This window comes from Letharia lupina (genome assembly GCF_014066315.1).
Source record: "Letharia lupina isolate WasteWater1 chromosome Unknown contig_4, whole genome shotgun sequence".
Taxonomy (NCBI): Eukaryota; Fungi; Ascomycota; class Lecanoromycetes; order Lecanorales; family Parmeliaceae; genus Letharia; species Letharia lupina.
In genome coordinates, this window is record NW_023502973.1 from 412,887 (window position 1) to 434,473 (window position 21,587).

Below are 21,587 nucleotides of genomic sequence, written 5' to 3' on the forward strand. Positions count from 1 at the left end.
AGGGGAGTAGAGATGGGGTCCGTGAGCGGAATTGAAGAGATTGTAGGTGATTATTCGTTGTCGAAAGTGTGAATAAGGAGAGTCATGCTATGGAAGGATTGAGGCAGAAGGAGTTGGTTGTCAGATTCGTCGGATTCGTTGCCTAAGTAAAAGGATTAGGCATGACGGTGCTTTAATACCATATCTACCTTACCTTATCCGATGGCATTCGGTCCTCGGGAGACCCTTAGCCGTGCTGACTAATCATTTCAGGCTGGGGACTAAGGTACCCGAAAGAGTAAGAGTAAAGTAAGTACGGAGTACATTAGGCGAGGTCATCGTGAACGGACGTTAGGGGACTGTTGCAGAGGTTGGTAGAGTAAGTAAGTATTGAGTATTCCTCTCAAAGCGATTACGCAACCGGCTATCTATGTATCCATGTATTGCATATTGTACTTATAGTGTCGATACCTTTCGGGCTTCATACCGATCTAGCGTTAGAGTAACTGCTTGCAGCTTAGCAGTCCCATGTGCTTCCTGCTTACCTTACGCCAAGGCTCGGTTCGGATGTCTGGAACTCCGTTAATCATTTGCATAAAAAGGCTTGAAGAAACAAACTGTGGTCATAAGTGAGATTCAAGGGATCTTCATCTCGTCTCATTCCTGGTCGTCTTCCAGTCCGATTCTGTTGCTGCAAAATGATTCCGTATCCGACTGCCTGTTTTTCCTCCTGACAACGGCTACGGAGTTACCGACGGCCCCTCGGATCTACTCACGGGGGTGTCAGATCTCGTCGTACACCCGGGGCCAAGCCGCTTCCCCAAATCTGTTAGGGTGTACGACGAGATCTGACACCCTCGACACCCCCGTGCTACTGTCTGTGACTGGAGGAGGAGACTCTTGGAGTTTCTGCCCATATTATGTTATGTTACGCGAATGCCATGCTCATACCGCATCTCTCCAATCTACACTCCAATACCATTGGGTAGATGTGGTGCGCCTTACAATGTAGACTCCTCGGTGAATCTCGGTCATGACATAGTCATCTAGCACATCAATCACCTCGACATCAAAAACCCCCAAGTGCCCGTTTACCGTAGAAGTCAATATCCCACCCCCCAGACTCCAAGGCACAAAGACACAAACGAAGCGCAAACGACCATGGCCTCCAAAGACCCCTCACCCCTCAAAGATCTCATAACAGCAAACCACATCCTCCACCACCACGGCGTCGTCGACGCCTACGGCCACATCTCCCTGCGCAACCCCGACAACCCCCACACGTTCTTCCTCTCGCACAACGTCGCCCCCGCCCTCGTCTCCTCCCCCTCCGACATACTCGAATACAGCATCGAAGACGCCTCCCCCGTGAACAAAGACGCCGCGGCGGGGTACAAGGAACGGTGCATCCACAGCGAGATCCTGAAGAAGTACCCCGGCGTCAACAGCGTCGTGCACTCGCACTCCGAAGCCGTCCTCCCCTACAGCATCAGCGGGGTGGAGATGAAGCCCTGTTTCCACATGGCCGGGTTCCTGGGTACGTAGCACGCCGGCACCTTTTTGCCCCCCTTCCCCCCCCCCTCCCACACCTTTCCCCATCAACCTGCCACCATCCAAACCACGGATGCAACATGACCTCCAACCCAACCGTATCTATAGCGCGCGCGACGTTGATATCGCTCGCAAAGGAACCCGCGTCCCGGTCTTCGACGTCGCAACCCACTACACGCGCACCTCGACCCACGACCTCCTCATCACGACCACCCACCTCGGCGCCGCCCTCGCCGCCGCGTTCTCCGACCCCGACGGCTACGTCGCGCGCGTCGGCGCCCTCGCCTCCAGCTTCCTCTCCAAAGACGGCGGCGACGCGGAGCCGCGGCCCGACCACACCGTCGTGCTCATGCGCGGGCACGGCTTCACCGCCGTGGGGTCCGACGTGCGGGAAGCGGTGTTCCGCGCCGTGTACACGCAGCAGAACGCGGGCGTGCAGACGACGGCGATGGTGTTGAGGAATGCGCAGATGGGGGCGGTGGAGAGGGGCAAGGGGAGGGAGGAGAGGGAGAAGGGGGTGCGGGATGAGGGGGTTCGCTGGCTGGGGGATGGGGAGTTGGGGGATTGTAGGCAGATGGGGCAGGATACTATGGGTAGGCCCTGGGGTTTGTGGGTTAGGGAGGTCGAGGCGAATGGGTTTTATGTTAATGAGGCGTAGGGGGATGCGTCGAGGCTGATGGGATGTATATGGGTGAGGTACAGAGGGGCCAGGTCAATAACAATGTCTTTTAATTGGTTCTGACTGACAAGTCAATGAGTCTATCATCGTTCTGTCTTTGAAAGATACACGTAAAGAAAGGCGGAATGATGCCTCGACTCATAGCAACTCGCGGCCTCCCTACAGCGGTGTTCCACCCATCCATAGCCAATCTGTGCCGAGCCCTCCCAAATCATACCAGCGCCTGCCCTGATAGCCAGCCTAAAGATTGCCCATATTCGGTGCGTACCATGACCCAGGCGTGGCCGAAGGCTCATGAAGCGGATTGTTGTCTGGAGCCACAGCATTGGCATAAGGTGGTGGACTCGTGGGGGCAACGTGGGTTTGATTCGCATCCATCTCGACAGGACCAACCGGTGAGCCCTCGACTTCGGCACGGAGATGTGAGCCCTCAATCTCGGTCGGGATTACACCCTCTGTGGGCTGTGCTCGAGGATCGGATTTATCGCTTCCTCCTCGTCGATCATTCATTTCAACGATGGTACTTCGAGGTCCGCGAGGTCCACGTCCGCGTTTGATGCACCACCAGACACAAAGAATGGTGCCAACGAGGCCCACCATCCCAGATGGGACTCCGACTCCGATGTCGATTTTCTTGTTCCGAGGCATACCTGTGGATACATAGGGTTGGGGAGTGGCCGTCGGAAGGGATGTAGCTGTGAAAGAACCTGCCATCTATCAGCATGCAAGTCCCAACTGGTGCACAAATGTGGAATGCCTACCCGTGGTGCTTCCGGAGCTTGAAGTGGTGGCGCCACTGCTGATGGATGCTGGACCAATGCTTGCCCCAACAAATGTTGCAGACACTGCTTCAGCCGAAGAGACAGCAGCAACAAGACCTAGGCCATTGCTGGCGGTATTGCAACAGCTACTGCTCGTCCCATTGACAGAGCAGCAGAAGTCTCCGTTCTTGACCGCAGAGCCGTGGCATTCGACCACCCAATTGGCATCGCCTGATACGAACGTTAACTTTACCAGAGACATATCGGCAGCGGAGTGCCTACCCGAGGTGCAGAATGTAGGGCAGATTGCCGCCTTGTACGTACTGTCTGTACAGCCACCGTTGTAATAGACCCCAGAGGGCGTCACGCAGAGCCGATTGGTAAGACAGGTTTGGCCGGTTTCGCAGCAGAGACTGACGCTGCCTGCTTGGGGGTTGCAAGGCCCGTAGTTTGGTAGGACGACGGCGTTGGGGCTGCTGTGACCGTAGCAGGACATGGTGAAGCTTTGTGCAAATACTATATTCCTAAAATGTTCGGATCTTGTGGGTTATAATCGAGCTCTGTGGCTATACTAATCGAAGGATGGTCAGATGTGGTGTGTTGTAATCGAGAACATGTATCCAGCAAGGAAAGTAATCAGAATGTTTCTGTTGGACGCGGTTTCCAGAAGTGGGTGACAGCAGAGGGAGGGGCAATATGCCACACAAGGCAAGAGCTCTCATGGCCCGAGGCCAATATATAAGTTCAGGCAGAATCCTGCACATCGGTCACCTTCTTCAGCCTGTCTTTCTGCCTCTTCTTAATTTTCTTCTCTCTATTCTTCTGTGTTCGCTTCTCTCGCTCAGCGGCCTCTTTCTCTGCCCGGCATTGTCTAGCTACCACCTCTTTGGCAGCTCTTGCCTCAACCCGTTTCCGGATCACAACCCGCCTTTTCTTCCCACTGCGCTTCCTCCTGTTGGTCTGTGCTTGCAATTGATGCTCTAGCCCCACCACGTTGCCGGATTTTGTCGTCTTGATGACGGTGACTCGCCACGGCAGCTCCATGCCTCTCTGTACCAAAGGTCAGGTCCCCATCTCTCATCTAGCACAAAGCGACATACCCATCTCATCTTGAGACCCTCAACGATGTCTTGGCCAGAGACTGCAGCTCGTGCATACTGCTCTGCGAGCTCTGCACCTGTATCACCCGCAAAATAGTAGTTGTCTGGACGCCCTGCACTGGTGAAACCCGATTCACCACCCGCAGGGCTTGGTGATCTTATAGCAATCCGCTGGGGACCATTGCTGGCCCCGACCGATGCCGTTCCTGACGCGTGTGGTCTTGTGAACAAACGAAAATCATATTCCTCCCTGTCTTCGGTTTGGACCTGCTCAACGCTAGCTCCACGGATTTGGTCTACTTCGGTTCCATCATTTGTTGCCAATGCTTGAGAGGGGTCCGCATATAGCTGCTCAAGCTGCTGGCGGAAATAGGACTCGAGGACAGGATCAGGGCTGTTTGGCTCGGAGATCGGAGAGACAAGGTCTGTACGTCCGATGCTGCGATCATCCATGATACCGCCTTGGGTAGGAAGACATAGTCTTGTAATGACTTACACGAGGATGAAGGGCATAATGATACTGTGACTTAAACGTGGATCAGAAGGCCAAGGAATGAGTTGGGTGACCCTAACGTTTGACTAGACCCTAAGTAGTTAGATAAGAGTCGCGCCGAGATCTCTAGCCTCGTCTCCGCAAGGTTCAGGTTGATAGGGTACTCGTTTCGCACCCATCTTGTGACCAAGAGCAGTGACTACTTGGGTCTGAACCTTCATAAGCTTTTAATCATTGACATACACGAAACAAAGGTACCTCTCGGAACAGCGTAAAAAAGAAGGCCTTAGAAAGGCAGGGTTCCTCCTTTATCTACTGTTGCTGGTGGCAATCACATCAAGATTAGAACAGTATTGATTTAACCCTGCCTCCTTTCTATTTCTCGATGCACTTCTCCCAGAACGCGCGTATCCTTGCTTTTTGGACGTTGCGATCACGTCGTCTCCATCGGAAACCTCTCCCCACTTTCTCTTTGATGCCTCTCCATTTCCACCACGTGCCCTCTCTCTGGTCTTGGCTGCCTTCATCACATAAATTCCCAATGCGGTCGATGAGCGGTCTTCACAATGACTGCCTACAAAAGTTCCGGTTCATATTTTCGTAAAAAAGATATTCGTACAGGAGACAGCGGGAGAAGACGCCGGCGAACACGCGCGGCGGACTTCTTGGCGGGCCAAGCTGTCGAAGTGTTGCTAGGCTTGGCCTGGCTTTCTTGAGACTCACTGCGGGAGCTTCGTCAGCGGAGGGACCGGGAAGGGTAGGTAGGATCCTGAAAGACTCAAGTTCAGCTGAAGAGGCAAGATCCGCTTTGAATAACGACGGACCGCTGCTGCCGCACCAGGATGTAGGCAAGGCAAAGATGGTTGGGAGTCGTTTCCTGCCTCTTCTTCCACTTTCGGCGTTCAGATAGATCGCTGACTGTAATTTAACCGCGAGTGACTTGATACCGTCCCTCTTCGTCGTCATCTTCGTCCTCTAAATCGGCCTACTCCCTCCTATTTCTGGACTATTCCTTGGCTTTTGGCATTCTAGACTTATGGTTGGCTGGCGTCTCATTGTACTCCAGGGGCCGGCATGACGCTGAGTGGATGCGGGAGGGTTTATTGGGTATGTGAATTGGCGAAAAATAAATGTGGTGAACGGCACGAGCAATGTTAGTCACTGGTCTGAGAATGTGCTCTGCTAAGCGCAGATGAGATCTTATGAGAGAAACCGAGGAGAGCCTACGACAGCGATCTACGAATCTGAATAAGCGAAGGATATCAACGAGACTATGTATGGACGGGGGAGTAGAGTAATATTGAGCTAGCGAGCAAGAAGACATGACACGTCTGCTGTCCATATATGCTTCACTATCATGTGAGGTGCGAAGCGAATGAAGCAAACGTTGCAGATAGCACGTCATCGACATGACCCAGCAGCAACCATAATGATCCCACTGACGGAACCGAAATCAGTACTCCATCGGGTCAGTCGTTATTCCTTTTTGTTTAAATCAAAGCACTTTCTGGCGTCAGTAGCCACTCCTTCGTTACCTTCATGCCCGTCCAGGAAATGCATGTGGAGCATACGTTGCGCTTGGCAGCTTGCTACCAATACAGGTAGTCGATTATAGGTGATCAGTCAATGGCCAATGGCCGCTTTGCCTTTCACGTAGTGCGCGTGGAGGCTTAACGAGGAGTGGCTCTTGACATTTCCGGAGCCTATGCTTCCAAGTCCGGAGGATTTGTCGCGTTGCCAGACATACACAGGAGCAGCAGGCTCTTGATGCCTTCTAAAACAGTCTCATTGCTCGGGTTCTCGCCTTGATGAAGTAATGCTGACTCTGGGATCTTCATAGGCAGAAAGCCGGTCAGCTTTTCAAGGATACAGTGGCCACTCTGCCGCTGGAGCTTCAGCAAGCTAAAGGTTCCTGAATGGGAGCGTCGTACCTGCTCTGAGATCTTGAGGTGTACAGGCTTTGTTCCACTGATCTTGAAAATTACAGCTTGTCGCGGGGAGGCTTTGTCATTTTGGTTCCTACCCCTGCCAGTTGCTGTTTTTCTGTCGGGCTCCTTGAAAAGATATTGATATTGTGGAACATAATATGGGAAATCACATCGGAACGGTCCTTGATGCTACATCATTGCATGTTGAGTGAGCAAAACATTGAGAAAACATAAAGCTCTTCTGTACGAGATGCGAGGCAGTCGGGACCACCTCGCAAGCCTTCAGACGTCCGTGCATGTTTGAGTGGCACTCTTGCGAGATCACTTCATACAGTATTGCTCGACGAATAGCAGGCAGGTACTTGTAGGGGTTCTTCGAGAATACTTTTTCGGTTATGGACTGCAATATTGGTATATCTATGCCATCGTTTCATACTCCGTATTCAACCCAAAGTCGGAAGGGTAACTGTCCCCGAGCTCCCTCTGCGCAACTGGCAAAATAGCCCCATTTTTCGCCAGTCGCATGTCGTGTGTTCTTGGATACTCGCAATTAGACCGCGTCGCGTAATGTCCTCCCTTAATTGCGACACATTTGGGGAACGGTCAAAAGGACCAAGACCTCTGCTGTGACCTACGCTTTTTCCACCTTCAGCACACTACATTGGCTCATTGCAAACATGCGTGGTACAATTGCGAGTATCTGCATTTTGCTCCTAAACGCAACCCTCGTCAAGATGGCGCCTGCTACGGTAGGTGCGAGAATTGATTCAGGTACCTCTATCGTTCAACTTAGTGACGTGCTTCCAAGCGTGCAAAACGCTACCTCAAAGTACGTAGGCCTGCTTCTGCGAGGTATGAGGGAAAAAGTGAGCTCTAATGATTGCGTTTTCTCAGTCTGTCCAGCAGCTTCTGCTCTAAGAACAACAAAAACTCGGATCTCGAAAGGCACATAATATCCATCCCCTATACAACGACGATTCTCATCATACTGTACTGCCCCGTGGTACCTATAGACCGAAACAGCATACGCCAAACGATCGCCGCGGCGAGCACTCATATGAATGGCCAGATCCGCATTCACGGCGACATATCTCTACTGCCTGCCGATGATCCGTATGCAACGCCGGTGGTTGAAGATGTGAATTGTATAATGAGTGTAACATCTCAGAGGACACGAACACAATCTATTCCCTACCGCCTGACGTACGAGATTACTTTGAACGCTTTGCAAGGGTTGAACAAATTTCTGTATACGGACAATCACGCAGCTAGCGCTGTGACTGAGGTCTTAGATCCGGGTCTCACGGGAAGTATGAGAAGGATTGGTGTGATCAGTATCAGCCCTGTGCAGGCGTTGGTGAATGAGTCTTGACACTTAGGTATGCTTCTGTATTTAGAGAGATATTAGCGGCAGCAATTCTACTTCTAGAGAGCAGCTTTCGGGCGGTCATTTTCGTGGTGTCAAATGGTCACTTGTTTTACGTAGATGATACGCTTGAAGTCCGTAGACAGATCGATGGGTTTACCCAGACATCCCCGGGACCCGTTGCTATACAGAACTAGACCTAATGGACCAGGTGGCTCCGGTGTTCGTAGACTCGACTCTATTGATGGCTCAGCCCAACAGCCGAGACATTGTGCACCCCCGGCGCCAGACGATGGGATACCAAGGGAGAGGCTTTCTTCGTAGCTGTTGTGCCCGAGGTTACTCGGAAATTGTTATACTATATGTGCCTAGGCGCACCGACCCTACGGCGAAACCCGCTCCAACTCCTCATCCCTCCTAATATCAATCTTCGTCGTCATCAAAATATGCCTGTCCCCCATCCAATTCTCCTCGATACTGTCATTACGGCCCGGAGGTACACCTGAAGATGTAAGGGTGGTGCCGTCGTCGCCGTTGAGGCGCGCGTTGCGGCGGTCGTAGCGGTGGTAGTCTGAGATGGTGGATTTGTGAAAATACTTTGTGAAGAAAGGTGTAAGAGTGGGGATTGAACCGGTGATGAAGACAGTGTACATGTCGACCCTGTGGGGTGGTCAGATGTAGAAAATGGTTTGAAAGGCGGTGGGGGTGGGCTCTTACGCATTCCAGGTGACGAGATATGCAAGATCGTCTGGCCAAATGGGGTAAGCTGGGACCTGAGGATCGAGGAGTTGGGTTGTTTGTTTGCATGTGATGTCCATCGTGATTCCAATGCGGTGGAAGTTGGTTGTCTTCACGATAGAAGACACGGCCGCTCTGAATGATCTTGCTTAGGTCTCACCACTGGGACAATTGGTGTGGTAGAGCCGGCTCACAGCAGACCGAATCCGAAAAGCACAGATAGCAGCACTTTCTTTGCGAGTCTTATTTGCAGGCTCCAGAAAAGCACTATCGGGTACACTGCGAGGCATATGTCGGTGAAAGCAGAGAGACTTGGATCGGATGAGCATAAAATACTTTGCCCGAACACAATTCATCCATCGCTTACTGCCTTGAAAGAAGGCAAAGTTCTGGTTCCTGATCCGACCGTTGCAGGTACCCAGAATTGCTTCGTTCCATAATTCTCGTAATGGCGAGCACTGGGCTAAGATGAAGGCTATCAAGAGAATGATTGAGGCGATTTGGAGCGAGCCGAGTGTCCACAGGTAGAGTACGCGAGCTTAGTTTTGGCGTGGCTGGGTCCTTGGATCGTGGTGAGGTATGTGACAACGGCGATTTTACCGGTCGTGTTGGCGAATAGTTGGAAGATCTGCGCCATCCAGCTCCATTTGAGACTGTACATAATTTGTACGGGGTCTAAGGACTTGAGGTGTTGGCCCATGCCATGATACACGGACAACGTTGCGAAGACTTGACTGGTTGTGGCTGCGAGCTGAGGTTAATCGTTAGAAAGCTCTATCGTGGAATGTGACTAGGAGAAGAATTTAAGGTGCTTACGAAGGTGAAGAGGCAATATAAGTATCCAGTCTTGCGGAGCGGAGGATCAAGATATCGGCATATAGACGCATGCAGCAAGCGATGAGGGCGAAGCCAAAGAAGATCCATGACACTGCATCCAGTATGATACCTTGCTTTAAGTCATTCGCGGAAGACATGATATCCACAACATGACCTCAACCCGCTGCGGACGCGCGTTGAAAGGAGGAGGATGAAGACTCGCAAGATGAGAAGAAGTCATGGTGGCCCCTTTCAATTAAAAAGGTACCGAGTCCGATATTCAGGTACCCGGCGTCCCCGGGATAAGGGAGGGAGGGTACCCATGAGTATGATGCAGCAACACCCCTGAAATGGGATAGAACTTTTCCCATCGTAAGGAAAAATAGTCCATGGCGGCGAGTCGCGAGTACACCCACCATCACCACCGTAGTGCCATGAGTCAGGACACACTTGGATGGCTGGACGGCACGAAATGGAATGTATGGTCATTGGTCAAGAATGTGAAGGAATGTGGAATCATGTGGATCGATTGAGAGATGCTTGCGAGGTAGTAATAGTGATGCACATATGGATGCGGCTTGCATGATGCTTGCATCAGATAGGCAGTAGCATAATGCAGGCAGTACTACTAAGGTATCAGCAAGGTATGCAATCCTACCCTCCCACTTACTCCACCACTCGAGCCACCCACCATGTTGAGCCTTATCGCTAAGCGAAAGCTGAGTTCAGGTTTCTGCCATCGTATTAAGGTAAAGTAATCAAGTAAGATTACTGAAAGGCCTCGGCCCGTCGCCCCGCTTAGGCAATGGGACGGCGGACTGTGACCGAGCGGAGCCAAATAAATGACAGATGAAATACAATGATTTCGTGGGTCAACATTGATCTCCCGATCTGAGCTTGGACATCTTTTCTCCAACTCAAAGGTTTCCATAAACAGTATCATAGACGATGTCGCCGCTGCGGCAGAGGCTGATGCTGGAGGATGTGACCCCGAGGCTCATGCGAGACTGCTACAAAGCATCCAGAAATTGACCCTGGCTGCCGAGAAGCCTTTAGAAACCGCCAAGAGAATATTGTACCAAGTGAGCAAGTTCCACGATGATTACAGATACCAGAAGCAAATGATGCTGATATAAATCCTAATCTGCCAACCGCAGCCACCTATCAACCTTGCCATGCGTGTAGCCGTCGAGTTGCCGTTGTTCGAGGCCGTGTGTGCTACTGACGGTGACTCGATCACCGCTCGAGAGATAGCCAAATCCCAAGACGTTAAAGAGGACCTTGTCGGTACGTTGGCGCCGCTTCGACATGAAAAGAGGGAACGTATGCCAAAAATATGCAGTTTGTATAATGCGCGCCCTCACGGTAGTGGGTGTCTGCGACGAGCCGGCCTTTGTAATTACTCGCCCAATGATGTCACCAAAGAATTCACATCAAGAGGGCTTGTGGATGGCGTCAAGTGCCTCTCTGTACCACCTGGCGCAATTTCTGGACCGAGATTGCTGACGATGTGAGTTCAGCTATGATACTGTCATGCCAGCCGCCGCCAGTACAGTCGAATAGCTCAAACGTACCGGGCCCCGCGTCCCCAAACCCCCAGAAGAGACTGCTCTCGCCTACGCCGACAAAGCAACCCTGTTCGAGTGGATGAAGAAAGCTCCAGAGCAGCGGAAATACTTTGACAGTTTCATGACAGGACGCCGCAAAGGAATTCAAACCCCTAAAAAGGGGCCCGGTAGCCCACCGAGAGGCGACCAAAAGAATGCTATTTTGCGCCATTTTGAATATAGTTCTTGAAGGATTGAGTAGAGGAGACCTTAAGATTCGCTTAAGGATGTACGCTTTTTCTTCAACTTTCGGTAGCTGACTACCTAGATTGGCAAGCATTTCTGTGGGTATTCACTTGAGTAGTTTTAGAGTTAACAATATTGGAGATGGGTCGAACAATGAGCATGGCGGCAGTATTGTTTCTATGTCGCGAAAGACGACTAGTCTAGATTGCGGGCAACAAAATCATCGGAGCTGGAATTTCTTCCGTCCTTCTTCAAAGGAGCCGTCTCTCTATGTTACTCTTGCGTTCATCATTGTAAACGGGTCTCTTCATTAAATATTCGAACGTTCGCATCGAAGCACCACACACCAAACCCATGCGCAAAGACGCTGATGAGGAATATCTCATCGCCGAGAAGAAATGGGTTCGGCTCGTACTCTTCGTAGGGTCGTAGATCAAACTTCTGATTCTTGATAGAGAAGCCCATTTCGGCTTCGCTACAAGTCGAGTTTTGAAGATCGATGACCCGCAAGACAGGTATGTCAGGGTCAGAGTTCAGAATGTATGCAGCGTGCTTCCAGTAGAACAAAGGAGATGTTAGTTGGGGTTTCGTGATGCGAAGACACGTGATTTCCTGCGTGCGATATTCTAGTCGATCTTCTCGGAAGTTGTAGGAGATAGGCATCAGTTCGGAAAAGTTGTCACATTCACGCTGACGCTTGGCAAATGACCAGATCACAGCTTGTCCATTGGCTTCCTTAGGTACGAAATCGTCAGAGCAAGCATGACAGTCTTGTATGCCAGGGACTTCGAGGACACCTTGAGTCAGGACATCTCCATCGAGGCTGGTACGGATGTAGTGGAAGTGCGTTGCCTTGTCGTGTTGGTGATCAGGAATGTAGACTCCCTCAAACAAAAGCAGGGACTCTCCTGTGTTGTCTAACATATTTTTAAAATCGAACGTATACCCGCGTTTTTTGGGAGGTAACGCCACGCAAAAAGAGGATGTCCTCTGATCTTTCAATGTCCAAGTGGTAACTTCAACGCGAAAGCTCGCTTCAACAATGGTCGGTTCCCAAAGCTTCGTCACAATAACCAAAGTCTCGCCCGAAACGGCAATCTCTTGTCCTTTGTTGGATGGCAGCCTCAAACAATATCGGTCTCCTGCCCTAAACTTCCACACATGGCACCTGCCTGAACCCAAAGCCGCGATCATCGAGGAAGACACGGCTATGGCGTTTACTCTAGTTCTGGCCTCTGGCAAGAACGACCACTCCTGTCCTGTCCTGAGGTCCAATGATTTGACAAAGCCGGAATCTGTAGTGTCTGCCCAGGCCATGATACCATCTGCATAGGCCACAAGATCGGCCACCGTTCTGGGGTCCGAATTGTCTGGAAAGCAATTCAAATTGTGGCTCGCGTAAGTGAAGGCGTGTCCAGTACGGTAAGCGTTGATGTGCTCTGCCTTGAGAGAGAGTATGGAGCTTTCAGAGAGGCCATCAGGAATATGCAAAGCTGTGTCGGCAGCAGGCGCGGGGAACCAATCTCGGAGTAAGTATTCCACTGTTTGAGGTGATGATAGAATCTGCTTCCACTTAGAGGATACTCTTCGAGCTTGGAATGCCTGATAGAGAGGCAGATATTGCAAAATGACCTGACTGAGTTCGAGAGGAAGCTCCGCAATGATGTCACAGCGTAAATCCACCTCCTCGAGTGTGATGCGTAGTTCTCGAAGCTGTTGGTGCGTTAGGGTCTTGACTAAGGCCTTGAGTCTATGGCTTTAATCAGCACATATGGCAATGCGCTGACATCTAAGGTACACTGACGCTCTTCGCTGAAGCGCGTTGGCATTCAACCCTTGAAATAGGGCAACGAGAGCTTGACAGCCATCCTGGCTTGAATCTTCCATTTCCACAATCAACAAGCTTGAGTCTGCAGGATCCAAGACTGCCGATGGCTCGTTGATATTGGCAGGCTGGGAATTCACAATCTAGCCACGGCGTGAATGAGTGTACGTGTTGAGGGCGGAGTGAGAACGCTCTGAAAGTATGTTGTATGGTACCTGCAAACCGGTACGTAAAGCTTGAATATCTGATGAAAACTTTTCAAAGTTCGCCAATACGGCAACGGTGATAGATTACGTGTACGGCTAGTGTAGCGCTACCGGTATTACACGGGTTTACGTCTTTGATCACTGTTAGACGAAGGTTCTCAACGCATTGACAGTGCGTATCTCCATATCTGCGTCTACGGCATGAGCATTTGCTCACAACATGGCTGCTTTGGCAAACTGATCGGAAGGCGTTGTATTGATGATGATGGCAGAAGAAAAGAATGAATACTTCGATCTGTGGAAAAAGCAAAGTTCATGAGTACCGCTTTGGTCTTCGAGGACGAGAGAGTGTCAATAGTCGTCTGGATGTTGAAGAGGTGGTCTCTACTTGTACGCAAGCGACCACGTCTCCATCTCTGCAGATTCTGCTGTTAGTCCCCTCTTCTCCGTATCAAGATTTAATATCTAGCCACTTATTCGTCCTAGCTGGTTGTCAGGACCCTGTGCGTTTATCGAGAGTTGCATATCTTGCTGGCGAGAACAGACCTTTGAGGCAGCTGAATCTGCATGGGTGGCTCCCTAAAAAGACTCGTTGTATGAAATGTGAGAGAGGCGAGTAAGGCATGCTGTGAGGTCTGTCCCGAAAGCCGCCGCGTTGTGTGAGGCGGTTGGAGAGAAAGCTAATGGCTAGACGGTGGAAAATTCTGAGGAGACGAGTTATACTTGACCTCCTGCGCTTGGGTCCTACTAAGATGGTTTAATCGAACAATTTTGCAGGCAAGACTCTTACCAGGAATTAATACTCGCTAATCTATGCAAATGCGATGTTCTGCTCAGTTCAATCAGCATAACCACTCCAGAAAGAACCGATGAGCAATAGATCGAAAATGACACCAAATTCGAGATTTGGATGGCCAAAATTCGTCTGTATACTGGGAAGCAATTGGTAGACAATGCACGTGTTTCTGATCCCTATCTTCAAAACTTGAAAGAAAAGTGACTTGGAAACATTCATTCTTATGTGTGTGAACAACTATGATTTCGCTAGACACAAGACAGAGCACAAGCTTAAGGTGACAGGCCTTCTTTGCATTGCGCCGTATCCTTGCGCCTCCAAGACCTTCCTGCCGCGCTCCCAAGCTCTTAACATCGTAACCACGTCTAAGGTCAACCCTCTGCCCCACATACCACCCACTAGCATGATCGGTGCATCCATTTTCATGGGCAAGTTATGCCTGCCTCAACCTTCTCTTTTTGTTTCTTTTCCTCGAAACGATTTTTCTTTTTCTCCAGCATCATAGCCCTATCCTTTGTGTTTACCGGCCAGATTGAATTTTCGAAGCACCAGACGATATAACAGTCAGGGTTATACGGATCTTCGAGTTAGCATTCACCGTTCAGAGTTGGAAACAAGCACTTTATGGGAAGATATCGAATAGCAGTGCTCGACGACGTGCAACATTCATTGAGGTGTGCTGACAGTCAATATGCACATACCGAACACTGATCAAGAAGCTCTCGTTGCCAAGAAAGAAGTAGTTGTGCGTCTGGAATAACGCAGTGTCGCGAAGGCCAATCAGAGTCTTTCATCTATGCAACGTTCTAGATTTTCCAAAACACGTTTTGAACCACTCATCTCAGCTTTCTTACAGACCGAAGCCTTGAGATCGAGGACTTCGAGGACGCCAGATCCGTTGGTCTCGTCGTCACAACATGCCACATCTTTCCACCAACAAAAATCTTTTCGGGCAAGTCGCGTCTGGATCGAGTCTTCGACAGTGTGTCTTTGGAGCTCCAGTCGGTCAGCCTTCGTGTCGTAGACCACGTGTATGATCTCCTACGTATTGTTCTTGGTCTCCCGAGCATCCAGCAGTGGCAGGCTCCGGGAGTATGACCAAAGGGTTACATGCCCAGCCGTGCTTACAGGTTTGATATCCTCGGAGTGTATGCTGTAGCCCTCAACTTCGGGATGCTCCATGCGGCCAGAAGACTCAATTTGGCCTTTGAGATTGATTCGTGTGTAACGGACATAGCCTGACTCAAAGTCAAAACTCCGCTCGAAGAAGACGATAGACTGTTCGCCTGAGGTAACTATCACGAAGTAGCTATACGTTCCAAGGATAGCTCCTTGGTTGATCTCTATTCGGAAACAATGCGACTGGCAAACATTGATATCCCAGGCAATGACATCCATCATTTCCTCACTACCACGGTGTAGTATCGCAACTGTCCCTCTGGAAACAGACATAATTTGCACTTCCATGACAGGTGTCTCGATGCATTTAGGTGATTGGCCCACCATGTTCCCTATGCCAGCGGACAGGTCCCAGGCGCAACACTTGCCAGAAACAGTCATCGCCACGATGGTGGTCTCCGAAATTGCGATTTGCCGGACGTCTTCTTGTACTGGCATGGAAAGGCTGACTCGCTTACCAGAGATTAAACATTTCAACTGGATACAGCCCGTTTGTCGATCTGTCCCGGCAAGTATGCTTCCAGCAAAATCAATGTGGGAGAGAATGCTGTATTCGCGCCATTGAGTTTTCTAGTTGCCAATAGCCATGCTAAAGGCGGTACCATTGCCCAAAGAGTCTATGTGCCCCGCTTGCCAGGAGGTCTCGCCACCCGGCGTGAGACCATTTGCTAAGATATGAGCCCCTTACAAGCGGCCATTTGATGTACGTGAAGGAATATCTGAGTTGCTGAACCACGATTTCAGGGCTAGAGGCTTGACAACTTCTGGCGAGGATCATATCTTAGACCATATACGAGAAACACGCTGGGCCTGGAAAATCTGATAGACTTCCAAATGCTGGAATACCTGATTGCAAAGTTCGAAGGGCAGTCTGCTAGCAGGGTCGCAAGGGAAACTCAGAGTGCTGGTTCTGGCCTGGGCGAATCGAATTTGGTCAGGGCTGGGTTGGTCCAATAGTTCATCGAGCCTATGAATATGTCAATACTTCTTAGTACTTCTCGTAGAGGTGTCAAGTCGATTCGCAAGGGCACATTTAAATATCCAGACACCACAAGCTACTCGAGACATGGCGAAAGTAGGACGCTTTCGCCGCCGGTGAATGTCTGCGTGACACTGTGGTCATACATTCGCCATCTACCATCACCTCTGAGAGATATTCCCAATACCTGGCTCTTGCTCCGCGTCGTTTTCTCCTCTGCGGAAGATCGCCTGGAATTAAAAGAGTAGACCATGGACTACACGGGCGGGACACCGCCTGGGACAGCTCATGACATGATCCGGTGGAAAGACGTAGCGTACACGGAGAATCATCTGGATGAGCAAGGAAAGCCCGAGGTAATGGATCTGAGAGAATCGTTATGCAAGGCAGCTGAGATGAGCTTGCCGACACTGCCAGAATCATATGATGTCTCACCATCTTCGGATGAAGTACTCGAGGATTATTCCTTATAAGGGATGAGATCTTCTTGATTAGCATACAAGGAGATACTTGCGTGGTTCGGAGCTTCGATACACTCGTCAACATTTACTTGGTCGCTCCGTTCTCCCCTAAGCGACTTAATCACAAGCTGGATCCCTTGGGTACAATCCTATAATGCGGAAGAACAACTAGCGCTGTCTGCAAAGGAAAAGCCTGAAAACATTTTCGGAAGGATATATGGCAAGGGTGCAGCAATCAGACAGCTCACACAAGGTTATTATGGGGCCAGGGTTTCGGGAGGCTTGCTGCTATGATCGTTGTAGCGAACCGCGGAGCGATATCAGCATGGTTCACTGTTCACTCTCGCGTACTCTGCGGCATGCTTTGGCTCCTTTACTCAAACTTTTGATTGCTCTTTGGCAAAAGGTTTGGCATTTCACACTTGCCAGTTTGATGAATGAAGGCTGGTAGAAAAGAGGATCTCAGGAAAGAAACGCACCTAGCCAGTCGGCTTTGTAGTGACGACAAATAGGAATGACTAGTCTGCGGAGATCTACCCCGACAAGAGAGGACCTGGTACAGAATCAAAGTCGAGCTTCCCAACCCACATCGGCTGCAGGGCTGGCGACTAGCTGAATGTCCGGCAAGCTGTCTAATGTCCATAGTCTTGGGGACTCTCATAGTTCAAACCAAATGGATATATAGCTGTGTCAGTTTTCTGTCTAATGAAGAGCGAATGAAATTCTCTATGCACGAATAGCAGGGAGAACTGCGGCGATGTCTCAGCTAACGGCTAGCAACATAGTTCTGAACAAAGGCGACCATTCCAGGCAGCAGTAGCAAACGTAGCTCCCAACAGGAACCCTTAAGGCACTGGATGCCGCAATACCAGTCTTCATGGCCCATAATGATTCACAGCAGGGATCTTCGCCTCCATTTGTGAACGCGGCACAAGCTGCACAACGGAGACTTCGTAACGTGGACAGCGTAGACCCTCGTACCAGAGAAGCCAAGATGGTGTCTAGGTCAGTCTCCAAAATGGTCTCATCCGACCCTTTCCTGATGAGGTGTGAAACCTAGCGCTCTACCACTCTTCTTGCCAGATATCAAATTCAATGGAAAGCTCTCATGCTGCAAAGAATACGAAAAGGAGGGACTCCTCGACCACCAGAGAGGTCGCCATTCCTTTTCGTGGAATAGACTGGCATGGGCAATTCAGAAACATGTGGATCCGAAATGCATCGAACGTTATCTTGGGAGCTACGATCAGTCTGTGATGCAGAATGAGCTCCTGGATTCGACTTCACCAGCCTCAGAGGATGGGAATAGGTTTCCAATACTGTACTTTGCTGCAGAGCGAAACTCTCGAGAAATCGTGAACATGTTGTGCCATAGAGGCGCAAATATAGGTGCCAGGGCCCAACCATCGGGATTGCCTCTATTGGCATATACGATCATGAGCGCCGAGTACAATCTCTCGGACACGACAGACACCGTTATCGCTTTGCTATCGATGGGTGCAATACCCAACGACATACCTCGGGATATGTGGTGTGACTACGTTGCGCGTCCAAAGAATGCGGGTCCTAAGGATTCGCTAGCTAAGAATGTTGGTGACGAGTGGTGTACAGCAGAGATACGGGATGCGCTTTGTAGGACCCTCAACCTCATGCAGCGATACTTTCTCTGGAAAGCCGAGCGTACTGAGCGGCCAACGAGTAGGAAGAAGCAGGTTGCGCATGCCCACAACATGATGCCACTTTTCGAGCTTCCCTACCGCATCATAGGGCAAACAACAGCGACTAAACAGGTCGAAGAAGCCGTTGCCAGTCGTCTCTTATACGGCACCACGCAACCGCTCGTCTTGCTCTTCACGGGTCCTAGCGGTCATGGGAAGACCGAGCTAGCCAGTAGCCTCGGTCATCTCTTATCGCTTCCGATCCTGACGGTAGACTGCTCTGTATTGCACCATAGTACCGATTTATTGGGCATGCATGCCGGTTATGAGGGATGGCAACAGGGTTCCCCACTCAGCGCTCACCTTGCGCAACATGCTGGTGCAAGAAACGTAATCTTCCTAGACGAATTTGACAAGACCACAGAAGATGTACGCCAATCACTGCTTCTGCTATTTGAGGGAAAATACACTGATCGCCGCAACAACAAGTCGCTGGATTGCTCAAAGAGTATCTGGGTCCTAGCGGTAAACTTGGGCGTGCCAGCCATGATCAAGTTCTGGGATGACCATCTCAAGGACAGAAGCGAAGGACAGCAGGACAAAGCTCCTTTCAAAGAACTGAATGGGTTATTGAGGCAGATTGTCAAGAGAGAGTTCGGATCGCCTTTGGCCAGAAGGTTAACAGATATTGTGCCGTTTCTACCGTTCAATGAGGGTGAGCAGGCGGTCGCCACCTACAAATTCATGCGCACTCTATGGCAAGAAGTTCGCAAGCCTATAAACGTCGAGTCAAACGACCTCCTACGAAACATCTTTCTCGATTTCGTCGATGATGGACAAATTGCCAAACACCTTGCGGCAGAACATTACGATCCACAGGAAGGCGCCAGCCAGCTCCACAACGCCGTGGGCCGTGAGATACGTGGGCGGCTTACAAGAGCGTGGTACCGAGAGAAGGGAATTATTGTCAATGAGACGATTGAGCAGCCACTGGCGAAGTACGACGTCAGCGTGGTTACCACATCCGAGGACGACAACGAAGTTGCTGTGAGATGCGTAGGCACTTGCAGGCTTCAGCTTCGGCCCGAGGTATTATAACCATGGGAGTCTGCCTGCAGGGTCAGGCGTTCCGCAGGAGTGGATGCTAAACGGGGATCTGAGACAAGCTCGGCAACTGGTGATAGACTGGAGTCAGAGAACATAGACATATCATGCAAATGGGAAAGCCCATGGCTAAGTTCCCATCGCAATGTAATTGCTAAAAGGATCGCTGGAGTTCGCTCTCTGCATTCACCTTATCCTCATAGTGTTGGTCCTTGGTCTAGGCCACATCGAACGTGTAGATCCAAGTTCTTGTCCCCATTAGGGGAACCATTCTTGTACCAATCGATCTGCTCACGGTTCTTCGCCTTAAACGCAAACCGGCGGACGCAGGCCCTCAATTGTGATGGTTGAAAGATTGGTATGGGCCCTCGCGCTGTCACACCGCTACGCATTAGGAATTTCGTGGCATGCTCATCTTAGGAACTAGAGTTGGAGAATGAAGCGGTGTCATCACCGTGCACACTGATGGTACCTTCTTATACTGGTACAGACTTCGACAGCACGTGAGAGGTTGAAAGGAGAAAATCCGATGGAAGCAGCTATTGATGAGGTCCGAGGTTCAACCGAGCAGTCTTGGCACTGATCCTTTGGGTCATCTTTCCTTTCGTCTTGTCTTTTTTATAACATTATCTCTGTTTCCGTCCGGACAAGATATCAATGTGCTGAGAGTTATTTGCGCCCAATTGCTTTCGCCGCATTTAGAGCCACATTACGATGCGAGGGACTCCATTCACTTTTCATCGGGGATCCACCCGCAATGGTTTAGTGGTAGCAGGTGGGAAAAATATGTCGCAGCGAGATGTTTCAAAGGAGCCCGGCAACTCGAAAGATAGACAACTGTGAACAGTGTCGCTGGAAAGCCTTCCACAGTCCTTGGAGCGCATCTGATTGAGGCTCTAGTGGACTTGGTCACCAGAGGATTCGCCCATTCATTCCCACATGATTGCCAGGCTCAATTCTCGCAATCTCGATGTGTACTGTTGTACACCGTCGATCCTTCGCGCCTGAAACGAATCGTCGAAACTTCAGCTTGGCGAGTTATACTCCGACGGAAATGGTCGCCAGCAAAGGGCTGCACTCCTCCCTACGAGTATCTCACGTGCATGTTCCCCGCAGTGTGTGTGTATGCGCGTCTGTCAATTTCGTGGGGGTCAGTCCCTGCATACGCGGTCCCGTTTAAGCGCATAGTATCTAGAATCTGACGATCACAGAAGCGACCTCTCTCCCGTTGATATAAGCAACAAGGTTTACCGCGATGGTCTCTGTTTACGCTGTAAATTCAATGTCGAGGAGTCTCCTCAAATCTCATCGAGCGGAACAAGATGTTCAAGAAGGCTTTCATGGCGCATTTCTTTCTCGTTGGGTGGCTCAGTTCCCTCATAGCAGCATTGCCAGCAACGAAACCACCAAGCAAAGCTCTCTCAGAAGGCATCACACTGCGATTGAAGTCTCAAACTCTCACATACAATGATTGAACGCCTGGATGCTGACAAAATCCCAGCAGCACCCACCTCGACCCCCTGAACGCCTCCCAAATAATCCATTACAGCATCCCGCAAACCCAAATCGTCATCGTCATCGTCACCGGGAGTCTCATCGACGGGCCCCCAATGCGCAACACTCTAGAAGCATGTCTTTCGGCCGCGCATGCCGCCATGTTCAAACATGGTGACGTCTACATGTTTCCGGACCCATACGTATTCACGACGCTCCCTACACTGTACACTGGACTTGAAATAAGGGCGTACTCGACCATGGTACCAGGGCTGAAATGGATCGATCTTGCCAATATGCTTGTAGGGGTCGAGCATGTTATGTGGCAGCGGGCACTTTACAAAGAGGCGCATGTTAAGATGTTCGACGAGCCTAGTGGTTTGGAGATGGGAGTAGCGGATCTGTATAGATCTCCTGCAATTACTTTGGCAGGTGTTGCTGATTAAGCATGATGGATTGTTGGCGTTCTTCGAATGAGGCTACCTCAAGCGGAGCATCCTAATTTCTTTTACACTTCCGGAAGGGTACGTCAAGGAAATCTTGGCGGAGTCTTTGACAGGGAGAGTCATCACTGAGCACCCCTTTTCTGCTCCAGCGGCTTATCAACGAACAGCCTCTCACACGTACAGTTTTATTTTTAACGAATCTACAACCGATCCGCTGCTATCGGCTTCAAAGGTC

At 50.4% G+C, this 21,587-nt stretch overlaps 9 protein-coding genes across 9 annotated transcripts; 4 read left to right on the forward strand and 5 right to left on the reverse strand.

Moving 5' to 3' along the window:
• Positions 1-1,140: 1,140 nt before the first annotated feature.
• HO133_007708 (uncharacterized protein) lies at positions 1,141-2,188 on the forward strand (the record flags this gene model as incomplete). The annotated part of the gene is made up of 2 exons (XM_037298578.1): positions 1,141-1,516; positions 1,668-2,188. The coding sequence occupies 2 exons, from the start codon at positions 1,141-1,143 to the stop codon at positions 2,186-2,188; spliced, it is 897 nt and encodes a 298-aa protein (XP_037155914.1).
• Positions 2,189-2,449: 261 nt separating this feature from the next.
• HO133_007709 (uncharacterized protein) lies at positions 2,450-3,466 on the reverse strand (the record flags this gene model as incomplete). Its single annotated transcript, XM_037298579.1, has 3 exons — positions 2,450-2,916; positions 2,971-3,201; positions 3,253-3,466. The coding sequence occupies 3 exons, from the start codon at positions 3,464-3,466 to the stop codon at positions 2,450-2,452; spliced, it is 912 nt and encodes a 303-aa protein (XP_037155915.1).
• Positions 3,467-3,714: 248 nt separating this feature from the next.
• HO133_007710 (uncharacterized protein) lies at positions 3,715-4,523 on the reverse strand (the record flags this gene model as incomplete). The annotated part of the gene is made up of 2 exons (XM_037298580.1): positions 3,715-4,020; positions 4,071-4,523. 2 exons carry the CDS (start codon positions 4,521-4,523, stop codon positions 3,715-3,717), a joined length of 759 nt encoding a protein of 252 aa, XP_037155916.1.
• Positions 4,524-7,168: 2,645 nt separating this feature from the next.
• HO133_007711 (uncharacterized protein) lies at positions 7,169-7,863 on the forward strand (the record flags this gene model as incomplete). Its single annotated transcript, XM_037298581.1, has 2 exons — positions 7,169-7,320; positions 7,386-7,863. 2 exons carry the CDS (start codon positions 7,169-7,171, stop codon positions 7,861-7,863), a joined length of 630 nt encoding a protein of 209 aa, XP_037155917.1.
• Positions 7,864-8,240: 377 nt separating this feature from the next.
• HO133_007712 (uncharacterized protein) lies at positions 8,241-8,675 on the reverse strand (the record flags this gene model as incomplete). The annotated part of the gene is made up of 2 exons (XM_037298582.1): positions 8,241-8,517; positions 8,575-8,675. The coding sequence occupies 2 exons, from the start codon at positions 8,673-8,675 to the stop codon at positions 8,241-8,243; spliced, it is 378 nt and encodes a 125-aa protein (XP_037155918.1).
• A 1,911-nt stretch (positions 8,676-10,586) lies between these two features.
• Positions 10,587-11,208, forward strand: HO133_007713 (uncharacterized protein; the record flags this gene model as incomplete). Its single annotated transcript, XM_037298583.1, has 2 exons — positions 10,587-10,880; positions 10,975-11,208. The coding sequence occupies 2 exons, from the start codon at positions 10,587-10,589 to the stop codon at positions 11,206-11,208; spliced, it is 528 nt and encodes a 175-aa protein (XP_037155919.1).
• Positions 11,209-11,492: 284 nt separating this feature from the next.
• Positions 11,493-13,091, reverse strand: HO133_007714 (uncharacterized protein; the record flags this gene model as incomplete). The annotated part of the gene is made up of 2 exons (XM_037298584.1): positions 11,493-12,954; positions 13,009-13,091. The coding sequence occupies 2 exons, from the start codon at positions 13,089-13,091 to the stop codon at positions 11,493-11,495; spliced, it is 1,545 nt and encodes a 514-aa protein (XP_037155920.1).
• A 1,720-nt stretch (positions 13,092-14,811) lies between these two features.
• Positions 14,812-15,648, reverse strand: HO133_007715 (uncharacterized protein; the record flags this gene model as incomplete). Its single annotated transcript, XM_037298585.1, has 2 exons — positions 14,812-15,072; positions 15,160-15,648. 2 exons carry the CDS (start codon positions 15,646-15,648, stop codon positions 14,812-14,814), a joined length of 750 nt encoding a protein of 249 aa, XP_037155921.1.
• Positions 15,649-17,527: 1,879 nt separating this feature from the next.
• HO133_007716 (uncharacterized protein) lies at positions 17,528-21,352 on the forward strand (the record flags this gene model as incomplete). The annotated part of the gene is made up of 4 exons (XM_037298586.1): positions 17,528-17,655; positions 17,711-19,364; positions 20,726-20,859; positions 20,914-21,352. 4 exons carry the CDS (start codon positions 17,528-17,530, stop codon positions 21,350-21,352), a joined length of 2,355 nt encoding a protein of 784 aa, XP_037155922.1.
• Between the last annotated feature and the right edge of the window lie 235 nt (positions 21,353-21,587).